General features: G+C 39.7%; 1 protein-coding gene across 3 annotated transcripts in view; it reads left to right on the forward strand.

The window, feature by feature from the left end:
• Positions 1–12,872, forward strand: part of NHS (NHS actin remodeling regulator) — a 588,432-nt gene extending 575,560 nt beyond the window's left edge. For all 3 annotated transcript variants that reach the window (XM_069636816.1, XM_069636817.1, XM_069636818.1), the window contains one exon: positions 674–12,872. In XM_069636816.1, coding sequence (XP_069492917.1) covers positions 674–1,262 — 589 coding nt within the window. In that variant the 3' untranslated portion in view covers positions 1,263–12,872. The remainder of the gene's footprint in view (positions 1–673) is intronic.
• The last annotated feature ends 1,120 nt before the right edge of the window (positions 12,873–13,992 follow it).

Consider the following 13,992-nt stretch of genomic DNA (forward strand, 5'->3'; position numbering starts at 1 on the left):
AGGGGTAAATGTAATTACTTAATTTATGGCAGTGCGGGGTGAAGTGGGAAGTTGTGTGGAGCAGGGGGTGTCAGAGAAAGTGGCTGAGAGTGTGCCCAGAAGGCTGGCTTGTACTGTATTCAGAACAATCTGACTGGGCCACACACCCACAGGCGCTAATATGTTATCAGCGTACTTTTCTTGGCAACTTGCAGGCCATTGTTGACAAAAATGTGTTATTATTTCTAGCTTAAATGTGTGTATTTGAGTATCATGCAGAATAATAAGGCACCCAAGCACATGTACACAAGAAAGGCTTTAAATCATAAGATCCTGTGCTTCCTTGGTTATAGAATGTTTCTGTGACTTTTTGCAACTTTATTACACGTACAGTTAGGAGTATAGTTTCCTTACATTAGTGCAGCTTTACTTTAAACAGTAGTGTAGGGGTGAGTATATAGCCCTCAATAGCGTGATTTTATTGATGATGGCAGCAACCGTGAATAACATATGTCACCAAGATAGACAGAAAAGAAAACTAAGGTAGTCTTATATGAGCTTAGTTGTGTAGCTCAGCGAAAACACATCAGCAGCAATCATGCAGCCACCTAGCTGGTTTCTCCATAAAGGTATTTCCACTGCATATGCTGGTATTGATTTCCTTTTTAATAATTTATTTTCATTTTTTTTTTAGATCCAAAAGAAAAATTCTTGGGAGGAAAGAGTCTGGAGATGCAGCTGCCAGAAACAGATTGAAAGCCTCATCGGGAACAAATACGGCTGTGCTTGCGGCTGCAGCCGTGGCTTCTCCAGCAGGCACTCAGAGGTCTCCTGGGATGATCTACCGGAATGCCAAAAAGTCCCATACATCCAGTGAAGAGTTTAAGCTACTGCTTCTAAAAAAGGGTAGCCGATCAGATTCTAGTTATCGAATGTCGGCCACTGAGATACTGAAGAGCCCGATTTCAGCTAAATCACCTGGTGAGCTAAGTGGCGACTCTTCGCCAAACTCTGATGACTCAATCCAGCTGTCGCCAGGTGCCGAAGCATTCTCCCCTCTTTCACCATGCTCTCCCAGAGTGAACACTGAAGGATTCTCTCCCAAGGCCACAACTGCTTCTTCGAGAGTTGGGCGGTCCCGAGTGCCGCCTGTTGCCAGCAGCAGCCGCTACAGCGTGCGCTGCCGTCTTTACAATGCGCCTATGCAGGCAATCTCTGAAGGAGAGACTGAAAACTCAGATGGCAGCCCACATGATGAGAGATCCTCTCATAGCCCCATGTAGGCACTGTAGCTCCCAGAACCATACAAATATGTCAACATTTAAACCACTTGGGTTATAGGGATGAATGTTATCATGCTTCTTATATATAAGAACTCAGTTCAAAGAATCGTCGTCCAATAGAAACACAAAGGAGCACAGAAGGTTTGAATTCAACATCATCTGGGTGAACAGGAGAGTAGTGCTGTGTAGCCCTTTTTTGTTACACATTTTCTAAAACAAGACATCCTCTCTTCACCCTCAACCCAAAATTACTCTTCAAAATAGATTTTGTAACAATTGCGAACATTCCCAAACAAGGAAACAAACACCCCCACTATCGTGCTTCCCTGGGAGATGGAAAGAACAATAGACAATTGACGATTGGTATTTTTGTACATTAGAGTGAAATAATACGTAATTAAAAAAAGAACAAAACACACATGTAAATACCATATTTTTGATAATGTTTGTAAATAGTGTTGCCAGAAAAGAAAGTGGACACACAGCCAATTATCAATGATGTAAAAATGAGATCTTTATGTTTGTTTAAAAATACAAATAGAGAAACAATGTCAACGGTTGTATTCTATGAATACCATTTGCATATAACATGTCACATTTTATCATATGTCCACTAGTTTTGCCAACAGAATTTTGATCAATAGCCTCAAATTTACTTTTTTAATTAAACAAAGTATATTACTATAAGGATTGGTAAGGATGCTGAATGGAGTAAACGAGTCTGGCCTGGTGCAAATAAAAGTAAGTAGAACGGTTGTTATGAATTTAAGAATCAAGTAAACAAGAGGGGAATAGTCACACATTATCTACTGTGAGGTCTGTTATTCAGACTCTGGTTCCATATTTTGAGGTACCCGCAGTCCCTTAAATCTACTGAATTGACAATACCTGTTAACAGCTTACAGAAAAAGCTAGGGATCATAAAGTAAGTGTGAGTTTGTGTGTTTATGTGCGTGCGCGCATGCATGCGTGCCCGAACATGTGTGTGCACTAGCCCTAAGTAAGGGCCCTATTTATTTAATTGTTTTGCCATTGACAACAGCAGTGTGGGCGGATGTACAAATAATGCCCCTAAAATATGAGGTGTGTGCTAAGGGTGCCAGACTCAAAAAAGGGCCGCAGTCTATATGTGAAGTGCCTTTAAGCCCCTGCGAAAGGGGAGATGGTGCGCTAGGTCTGAAGACTATGCTACAGTAGGAATAGTGTTACTAAGTGTTTGGATGGGCTGCTGCTCCTTGATGTTGCCATGCAGTGACTGCTGCCCTGCCACCAAGCACAATGTAAATAAGGTGTAACCTTGTGACAATCCGTGGTGCTGAAATGGCAGAGGAGACACTACCCTGCTGCCTATATCTACACTTGTAATGCAATATTGTGTGCATTGTACAGGGCATCTCCCCTTATGCAACTTTTCTAGCCAATTAAGTGCGGAGATGACAGGGAGTGCAGGACCTCAGCCTATACGTATTTGAAAGCACTATACCCATTATCGAGTTATGTTTATGTTATAATGAAAATAGAATCCGAAGTCAGGCCCCTCCTTAGGCCCACTCTCTGCCTCTTTTAAGATTGTATTACACGAACCAGCCCCTGTGCAGTTCTAAAAGCATATATTTGGGAACAGTGTTGCCGCTTTCAAATGTGCTTTTTAACCTGCACAGCAAAACCCAGCCCAGACCTGCTACTTGTGCATACAGGAAGAACCCTGGAGCTGCAATATGGCTTTAGGTGCGCAATGAGGGCTGGTGAGTGATTGGCACCAGAAGTGAGCTTCGGCTCTGTTTTTAGGAGAAAGGACATTTCGTTTTTGGAGCAGAAAGCTGAAAACATGGATATGAAGTTTTTTTTGGCGGGTGTGGGGGCTCTGGGCATCTTCCACTTTACGTGGCTTATAATGTCACTTATGGGTAGAGATATAGCCTTAAACAAAGGATTGCGTTTCTAGAAAAGACTTTAAAGTACAGATACTGTTTATTTTTTCCTATGGACTGTAGGTATGTCCTGACAGAGAACGCGTGGCTGCGTTTAGCTGTTTTCCACGTTCCTGATTGGAAAACAGCTTGTTGGTGAACAGCTTTCACAACATACCCCTTACAAGCTTCCCCACCCCACAAAAAAAAATCAGACAGCAGCTTTCTGGAACTTGGTCTCTGCTCTGCCTTTGACATAACATCGAAAACAAGGGTTGGTTTGCGGCTCCAAGATTGCCATTCAAAATGTAGGCAGCTCCTTTGTGACTCTTTCGTGACCGGGCACCCCCAAAATAGAAAAAAGTGCTGTGATGACTGCATACCGTGGGCTCATGGTGCCACATACTCCTACCTTTCCTTGTACTGGAATGGCGAATCAATGCAACACTCGTTGCTAAAGGGTGTGCACAATCCGCTTGTGAAATACTCATAGAAGCACCATTAATTCCTTTTTAGGGATACAAATGTACTTTATAAGTAACAACTGATTTTTATGAGTTCTCCATCACCACCATATCAACACGTTCAAGCACCGCTATAATTCATTTTATTTTACATTTCATGACCCATTGCTCTACACCCTGCTTCCTCTAAGTCGCACTGTATAGCTTTTATACTCTTATTTCGTTTCTAATTATTTTCTAGGCCAAAATTATTCTATTTTTTGTAGTTTTCTCAAAAGCTTGTGTAAGCACTTTGTGACAGAAAGTCACTCGGAATCACACTGCTCAGACATGCAATATACTGCCAGACTGATCTCCAAGGCCTCCTCCTCGGGAGTGCTGCTCCTGCTTCTGCTTCCATGGCCTCTTGCATTGTACCAGGAATTGCAAGCAGGTTGATGATAACAAACAGTACGCTTGTATCTCATATTGTTATTATCACTGACAGAAATGGGCGATTAGGCGCAAGAGCGTTGCAACATTTATTTTTCCATGGAAAATACAAGAAATGCCAGTTGGTAGAGGTTTATCTCAATTATTATCTATTGATTATTTGACAACTCGGAATGAGCAGCCAGCATTAACGAGATCCGATCTGTACAGCAATTTGTAGCAAAGTTAACATCTGTCTTGGGTGCATGCTATTTTCATATATGTTGATAGATATCTCAGGCTAGAAGAGAATATCTAGAGCATCCCTGCTATTTTACGAAGGCATGTGCTTAATGGTGTAGATTCAAAAAGACAGCAAGACAATTAAATACTCCTGGCAACAACCATTCTAAAATGGACTTCAAACCAATCAAGATTCCCAAATTTGACCTTAACATGAGTGTGATGATTGTAGAAGTTGGCAACGGAAATCTGAGATCCCACATTTCAGATGAAAGGTCAGGGGGTCTTCAATTGTCATCTAAATGTTGCAAGCGTCAATGATGTATGCATTGCTAGCTGGAAATTAATTGAAGCAATCTGCAAGCCTTTACTGTGAATTACATGGGGATCCGCGTCCTTAGATTATATAGAATGCTAAGAACGTTTCACTTCACATGCTTAGTTCATTGATTAGTGAATGCATCCAGGATTCTGGTGGGAATGACTGTAGCATGAAACCGGTTGATATCAGAGCGCAGGGCTGACATGAATCAGGTTAAGTAAAGCACTATTTGTTTACCTTATAGTGTACTCAAGAGAAACGAAATTATCTGAAGACCTAGTAAAAGTGAAAATTATAATATGTATCAAGTACATTTGTGGAGAGGCTCATCCAGCATTCCAAGAATTGCGGGGGGAACACATACCACTGGTAGTGTGCTTTCAGCTACTCAAAGTAGTGCTTGGACATATGGTAAATACAAGGGCCCGATTCATGGAACATTTGCATGGTCAAAGTGACTTTGCACTGCTGAAAAGTGGCTTTGCACTACTGACACAACCCCGACTTTCATGGAACTGTGCAAAAGTGTATTGTTGCCGTGCAAAGTCATTTTGTACTGCAAACATGACTTTGCACTGACTTTGCAATGCAAAAATACACTTTTGCACAGTTCCATGAATTAGGGTTTGTGCCGTTAGTGCAAAGGCATAACTTTTTAACGTGGATTTAATGGAAATACACTACAACCTTTCTGTACGTGATGGTGACATTAGTTATAGAGATAGCAGATATTTTCAGAAATGTAACTGAAACACGTAAAAGCAGCCATGATTTACATCACTTATTTATATATGCTTTGGCTCTTGCAATTTATTTTTGAAGAGCTAAGAACAAACCTGCGTCTATATAGGTGCACAACTCTTAAATGGAAGGTTCATAGACAGTAACAAGAGATCGTAGAAGGATAGGTAAGTTACATTTTCAGAAAGGAAGAAAGACAATTGTGCCAGTACATTACATTTGTTTTCTTGTCTTAAATCGAAGCTAGATTTAAACATTCTAAAGTTGTACAATTGTGGTCATCAGTACCAATTGTGATTAGGGAACAATAGCACGTGTTAGTTGTACGTGAAGGGTTTTGAGATCCTGTTTACAATGTGAAGTGTTGCAGGAATACCAGTCTATTACTGTCAGTATTACTTCGATATGGCTAATGCCTGAGAATACTGCCTACAAAGGCAACGCATATGATTGACAATAATATTTACAACAGGCTTCTGGAGGCAGGACCAAGTGTTGTTTTTTTCAAAAGGAATATGACAGAGAATGTTGAGGGATCCAGTTAACAGGGCATCCTATATCCCCAGTGGCGCGTGACATGTAAGTGACTGACAATCAGAAAATGGGAAGTTTGGAAGGTGGGATCCAAGTTAGTAAATCAAAGGGAAGTCAAAGGAAAGCAAACAAACATTTTGAGAGTCAAAGCAATTTCGATGTCACCAACGATTGCAGAGCTATTTGATAAAATATGTGCTCAGCTATATATGTCAGGTTCAGCCATCACAGCTTTGACCTGATCTGTTGCAATGTGGGATTTGTGGGAAAGGACAGGTCACTCGTGGAGTAGGTTTGGGCAGAGTTCATCTTCAGACTTTCTGGCCCGTGTTATTAGATGTGTCCATTAGAGCAAGCAGTACTATCAGCAAGTCCTTTAATAAATTATTATGTAAAGGTTGCAATGCAATATTAGGACATATTTTACTGAGTGTGTTCTTCAGCAGAAGGTTCAGATGGATTGAGGTAATGTAGACTGTAGAGTGAATTATCTAGAGTTAACCCATGTGTTTGATTCATTCATGGCCAGTAACGATCTACTGGCCTATCCTTGCTGGCGAGAGTCGAGCATAGGCCTCCTCAAGGATTTAAGAGCGTTATCGGCCAGGAACTCCCCAGAACCCCAGATTTAATGCTATTAGAAGCTAACATTCAGACCAAGTGCTAAACGAGTAAATTGTTTTAAAAGAAAAGGGGTTCTCTCTAATAAAAAGGCACACACGGTTGTGCATTCCTTCACTAAAGGGAAGCTGAGCCTGTTTGGAGATGGCTGTGATGGAAAAGCGAGAGGGGATCAGCAGCGAATCCCTTACTACTTTCCTTGGCAGCAGGAGGAGCCGGTGTTGTGGCAGCTGTTGCTGCAAGAGTCGACATCGAGTATGTTGGGGTGGGAGGAGCAGGGCGAGGAAGGCAGGAGCAGACGAAAGTCAGGTATATGGGTCACAGGCATTCAGAGCCATTTCGTGTGGGAGAGCTGCATGGAGCTTCCAAAGTAAAACAGGTTTTGACTGTGGGATTCACTTGTGGCATTCCTGGAAGTCGATTGGCCATCCCCCCATGCTGGGTGCATTATCAGAATATTGCTTTAGCAAACCCATAAGTTTCTGTTGCGGGTTGAAGCTTAAGCCCTGTTATATGTCTTCGAGTTTGAAAGTACACAAAAGACTAGGCTTCAGCATTGTTTGGTTCTTTTTTTTGCTTACAGTAGTTTTTCTTGTTTTTAGATACTGAAAGGTGTCAATTGAGCAATTTAAACGTGTCCAGTGTATATTCTCTTTTTTAGGGATTTATTGCAAAGTTTTCCTGGTGTACAGAAAATGATGCGACTTTAACATGGTAGTGATAAACCAACATAATTAACTATTGCAAGGTCCCTAAGTTTCTCCATAAGCAATGCATGTTTGATGCTGGGCTCCAGCTGTGAAAATGCATTGCTGGCTTTTAATTAACTGGCCTACTTGGCCAGCAATCAGATGTCAGATGGGGCAAAGCAATAGAAAGGGGTGTTTACATGTTTGCATCCACTGCACAAGTTTGAAGTTAACTTATAACAAATGGGTCTTCTGCTAGGATCACAAATTCGTAAAAAAAGATCTTTGGCAAATTTCAGAAGCACCTATTTTTCACAAATTGCCAGATGACACTGCCCAAAATTTCACAGAATTGTAAAGCTAGTAAATAAAATGGCATCGGGATAGAAATGAAGGCTTAGGAGAAATAACAGGAAAAAAGAGAAGGATGGGTTGTGTGGATTAGGTTATGGTTAGTGTTTGCAGAGAACAGGATAGCACTAGAAATATTTGTGTAAAAAAAGACCGAACATACTTGAGAATGGCCATACAGCCCTGGGATTAAAGGAAGTGTAGGGGGCAATGTGACAAAACAAAATAAATGGTTATACAAGTACTTTTTAATACATTTGTAAAAAATGTAAAGTTGACAAAACAATGTATACATGACAAATGAATAGTAGAAGTTAAACTGGCTTCTAAATGTTTGGTTATTGTTTAAGGAATATGGAGATCAAGCATTTGCAAAAGCCATACTTTAGGTATCATATCAACAGGCTTTCATTTGAAGGTCTGAACGTCACTGTTGCTTGTTTCCAGGCATCAAATGACCAATCTTATGCCATGATCCTCAAAAACATTTATTTTTATATATATCTTATTAAATTAAAATTGTAAGCGAATAAAGAATTGTCACACAATTATATCTGAATTTCAAATGACGTAATACACAATGAAAATTCGATTATTCAGGAATAAAATCCAACTGTAATTAGACATTTGAAAACTGAAATATCCAGTCATTGAATTCTGTAAAGCAATTAACAAACTGATCCTAATTGTGCATTCATTGAGTTACATTTGTTAACAAAGCCTTGACTAGCTTGATCACAAAGATACCTTTTTTCTCAGTTAATATCTGTTTACCAGGCCCAGGAGGTGGAATTTCAATTTTCTTTTTACATAGACAACAGTTTATACAAGAAAGGCTGTGCACGACGTCATATATGGAGCCGTAATAATAATGTGTCCGCCTTCAGGTAGGGCAAAAACACATTTGGCTGCCCATGGAAGCCCACCTACCAGTGAAAGCATTAATCTCCATCTGGATTGTCGGTAGCAGTAGCAACAGAGATTTTGATGGCCATAAACCATCTCCAAATACCTTTTGATAGAATCGTGACCATCTGCTTTTGAGCACACGTAACCACCATATCTGCTTTTAAGCACACGTAATTCAAGCGTTTTGAGACAATAGGACCAATTAAAAAAATAAGTTGCCAGAAGTCGTTTTGAGTTTCTCTTTGAAACGTTATTGATTCATGAAGAATTTACAGAGAATGCTGCTGGCGTAGACTTGACTTACTCTACCCTTTCAAGAGTAAGCCAGGGTTACTAATGGTAACCCCTCTGTGACTCGAATAGTCTAAAATTAGGAGTGATTCAGGAGTAAGTCAGAGCTACCTGTACATTCGGTGGGAATCATCCCCCAAATTTTAAAGTCCAGCAGACCGGCAGGATTGCTTAAAGATTTCCTTTACACAGCCATTCATTTTATTAGTGGACTGCTAGGTAAGCAATATTTTTTAAATATTAATCCCAATAATAGCATGCATCTGTCCTAAGGCCTTTCAGGGAGCACATACAAATATTGATTTGTCATTTCTAAAAGTTGTCGCTAGTGCTTGTGTGTAAGAAATTATGTCTGAATGTGAAGGCTCTTTCTCTGATGACCACTGACTGAAGTTTCAATGCCACATTACCATGAAAAATGCTTGCACGGCAAACTATAGACACATTCCTTGGTGTATAATTTATATAATCAGATAAATTGCTATTGCAGCTCGCATGGAAATCTAGCCCAAGAGGAAATCACCACTATGTCTTGACAGATTATTAAAAATGAATGAAGCATCGGGTAAATGGAAAATGATTTATGTAGCATTCTTGAAGAATCACTTGTCAAGAATAGTCTTCAGTAAAGTTCGGAAGAATTGAAAAATCACTTAGGCCTCAATTTATGTCTGGTGGTTCGTGAAAGTTATGTGTAAAAGTTTATACATGCTATTTATTAGCTGCCAGATATAAAATGATTTCTATGGGGAACATGGGGATGGAACCAAGTTAGTTAATCCATCACCCCATTCCGCTCTGCACGTGACTCAGCCAGTATCTGATGACTTGTGATGCTGGTGGAGATGCTTTTAATTCTCATGGAGCTAGCTAGCTTTTTGCACCTAGTAAAAAATGACTGATTCCTTACCAATCCATGTGCATGCCTCCTGCCATGCATGTACTATTGTTTGCACGATAAAGTGCAAACAGGGCACACAAACCCACGTCCGCAAGCATTTATGTGCATTAAGTGCAAGCTATCATTTTTGAACAGAGGGTGCTGCATGCATGGAAATGCCCACAAAATCAGCCCTCTCCATGCAATTAGCACAAAGGTAAAAAAAAAAAAAAGAAATAGCGGATTTGTGTTAGTCACTGTATTGTAAAGATATTAATAGTCACTTTTATCATAGGTTTCGACATTTGAAATTATCTTGCACTTATAACATTTGCCTTCTAAATTTGAAATGGAGCACAGATGAAGACTGTCACTTTTTACATAGATCCTTACAATTATATAAAATACGGGTGCTTTGTATTATTTTTTAATGGGATAATATGGCCTGGTTGGGCTGCCTTGTTAAGTTATTTAAATCTGTTTACTGAATAAATTACCCAATTGCTCTGAAGAAGAAGGGACGGGTTCAGAAGCAAGGCAAGACTAAGAGCTCGACTTGAGTGCCGCTCGCGGTGTGCACCAGATTTCACCTTCAGACAGAAACTGTCATCCTTGAGCTGCAGGGGTAGAGCTTCACATTGTTCAAGATGGCAAAACCACTCGCACTGACCCAGTAGAATAGTTAAATTTTTTTAACTGAATGGATACACAATTAACTTGAATTTCAAGGCAATAACATGTTTCTGTGTGTGTATGGCTTACAAACGTTCACTTTTGTCATGTTTTACTTAGATTCTCCTCTCTTGAATTTTAAGGGCCTCGTTACAAGTTTGGTGGTATGAGTAGTACTAAATACTGCCAGATAGAATTACCATTACTACTGTGGTAACAGTGGCTCCTCCACCTAATTCCCAGAATACCATTACTCATGATTCCAAAGACCAACTGAACTTCACTGTGTAATGGAGGAAGTGCCATCGAAGGTAATGCTGCGTGCACCAATACCTCTATTTAGTTGGGGATGATAATGCCATGAACAGCAAGTAGTTTGCCTGCTTATGTGTTTGCAAACTCATAATCAGGTTAATTGGTAAAACATGTGGTAACAGTATGACTGCCCGTTTTCGCCACTACCACCAGACTCGTAAGGGGGCCCCAAGTGTCTCAAAGATGTCCGCAGCAGAGGAACATCCAACTACAGACTAGGTGGACTGAACATTTTAAAATGAGTAGGACAGAAACAGAGAGTAAATGATTGTTACATTTGTTTATTTGTTTTAATTATGCATACTACTAATATTAATGCACTGAAGACCAAACATGTGCAAGATCACTGTCATCTTAAAACAGGGTACACAACGTCTGCTGCTGGAGAGGCTATATTTGCAGGATGTGGACACACATATTTCATGCACTCTGGAGTATGCTTGTGGCTTTTAGCACTTTACTCCGTACTTTGCTCTGTCACACCTTGAGCAAATCTACTACTGTGATTATATGCAAAAGAAGATATCTTCCTCTCTAGGACAACACAACAGCACAGCTATCTGTACACATGTCAGAAATAGCAGTTATACAAAAACTAGAACTACGTTTATAATAGAACTCCAAGGATTGCCAGGTTAGCCAGATAAACATCTTTCAAAATGAACAGCAGCGTTTGAAAGATGCAGTGAGTTTGCGGATGCTGCTGCGGCCCGGGAAAAAGAATCAGACCTCTTCTATGTCCCTCGTGATCGTTCTTTAACATTAGTCAGAAAGGCAGTCCTTTTCTGTAACTTAAAAGAATACCAGAAATGGTCACAACTATCTATCTTGACTCCCCCTGCCTTGTCCTCATCCTATGCCGTTCCCTCTCACTTCACTTTAATGTCTTAAACGACTGTTGATGCAGAAATCCAATTTCATATTATAACTCATTGGGAATCTGTATCTATGGCATCATAAGCACTCAATCTAGCGTTAACTCCTTGAGCCCAGTTCACAAACAATTACTCTGGAGCATGTTAAGAGAAGCCTGGAGAATCCCAAAGGTACATTAACCAAGTTTTAGCATATTTGCAACAATGCACTTGATAAAATCTTTGTGAACTCTAGGCATCTCCAGATTTGCTTCTGTGGAAAATGTTACAATGCATGTCCTCTGTTCTCTCCTGCTAACATTGCCAATAGCGAGTGGCAGAGTTGCCAGGTGCCCCAAAGCTGTTCTAGACCCCCACTATTAATTTATTATGATCAGAGGTGCTTAATATGAAAATAATATACCTTGGAAGATCTGTAATTTGGAATGACATGAAGGCAGCATTAATGGGAATCACATACTCGCTTACCATCTTTGAGTCTAGGGGTCAAATGGCAGAATAACTCGTCAATGTTCCTGATATTTATTATTTTGGACTAATATTTTATGAGTTTTTTGTAAATAAATCAAGAAATTATGAAAGTTAGGTCATCAGAATCTGAAAGGCATGTTATCACTTGTCCCCTTTTTCTCTGTCAAGAAAATGAACATTACCATGGAGGTTCTGCTGCTTTAAAAGGAAGCAGGAGTTTTAAAAACACTGCCACATGGTCAGCAAGTAGCTATAATGATACTATTTTCACAGCATATCTACAAAATGTTTTCCATAATAAACACGTTAACTGTCATTCCAGTCGTTCTGTTGTTTGCACTGATGTTATTACCATGACCTTTGGAAGCGCCACTGCTATTTTTGTTTTCCAAAAAGAAATAATGTCTTTTTTAACACTTTTTTTTAAAGTAAAATAGAGGATGTGAATTATTAAATAGAAAAAAATACAGCATGTTTGCGTTTGCCAAAGTTCAACGGCTGAGTGTGTTCTCAGCATTGGTGGCAGAATATTTGAAAAAAAAGTCTGATAAAAAAGAGAAATTAACAAGGTTACAGTGTAACTACTTTGGTACTAGCACCAGCCGAGACTGGCAGAAAGGACAATGGTTTGTGGACTTGCATCCATTTTGTATTTTTGTAATATGTGTAAATAGGTACTTTTTCAATTGTGCAAAGTTGGTTTCTTTTGTAAAAAAAATGTTTTCAAAGTTTACATTAAATTCAAGCCTTTGTATATTTTAGAGCTGTGCAACACTTTAAGTCTTGTATTTATTTTTTAGTAAAAATGTTGACAATTTCATTGTGAACCCCTCTAAAGGTGTGTCCAAAAAGTTTGATAACTTAGAAAGCGTGTATACAAACTGCAAATAAACGTGACTGCAATCAAACAATTATAGGTTTTCTATTTGTTTATTTATTTAATTTATCCTCCACCAATTAATCTGATAAGGCATAACTCAAATTAGGGGGTGCTTGGATTGGTAGAAATCTATTTTGTGTTTGTCAAACTGCTTTCTGTGCCTGCGATTCTGTAATTCGTCAACATAAGTTTGTCAAAGTCCAATTAGCCACTGGGAATTTGTCAGAATGACTAGAACTGGGCATAACTGAGTGACCAGCTCCTGTTAGGAGTTTGGGTAGGATCAACTTCATGCAGGTTGTTTGACCTTTCTAAACCAGTGATTCCATAAACAAGGAAAACTATGTAAGTGGCATGTGACTTTTCACATCTACAGCAGGCATAAATACCCCCTGACAATGTGGAAGAGTATCATTCTTATGTAGGAATGCGATTGTGACTTATTCCATACTCCAAATGTTGTTGATTTGTGTATTTTCCATGCATATCCCATGGTAGACTAAAAGGCACTGTAGAGTGTGTTGAAAATTAAGCTAACTCAATTTTGGAGAGGGTCGCCATTTGCAAGAATTTTTTCAAGTTTTTAGGAGACAGTTTTGATCGAATATAAAGGCAGGGGAATAAAAACTTAAAACACTCAGTGGTTGGAGTTTGAAGAGGTAGGAGTGATACCTCAGAGCCCTGGCTACTTAGCTCAGGGATCGCTTTGAATTGGAAATAGTGTAGGTTGTAGTACAATTAAATTGATAATTGGGTCGAGGTAGCGTTAGGGATTTAGGGTAACAGTCTATGGAGGTGAAGGGTTACATGACTTTGGGTGGAAGGTGAGGTTTACTAATAAGACACACTCCTGAATTTGCAAAGGCAGGAACAGTACACCATTTACCACAAACACACTCCTGATTGTTGGTGTAGATTTGTTGGTGAGGAAAAGCCAAAGCATTGTTAGGCACATATATCTTTTGTTGGCAGAGCAAAAGGACTAAGTTGTGTTAAGGCATGTCTGATATGCAGGCTGAGAAAGCAGTGAAAGCCCCCCGTAAGTTTTGTAGGCAGGCGAGAAGGGAAAAACAGTGTTAGGCACAGGTGCATTTTCTTGACGGAGGAGAAGGCCAAAGGAGTGAGAACCCCAAGTGCATTTTATAGACTGT

The sequence above is a fragment of the Ambystoma mexicanum genome, chromosome 7p (genome assembly GCF_040938575.1).
Source record: "Ambystoma mexicanum isolate Mex_15411 chromosome 7p, UKY_AmexF1_1, whole genome shotgun sequence".
NCBI classification, from domain to species: domain Eukaryota; kingdom Metazoa; phylum Chordata; class Amphibia; order Caudata; family Ambystomatidae; genus Ambystoma; species Ambystoma mexicanum.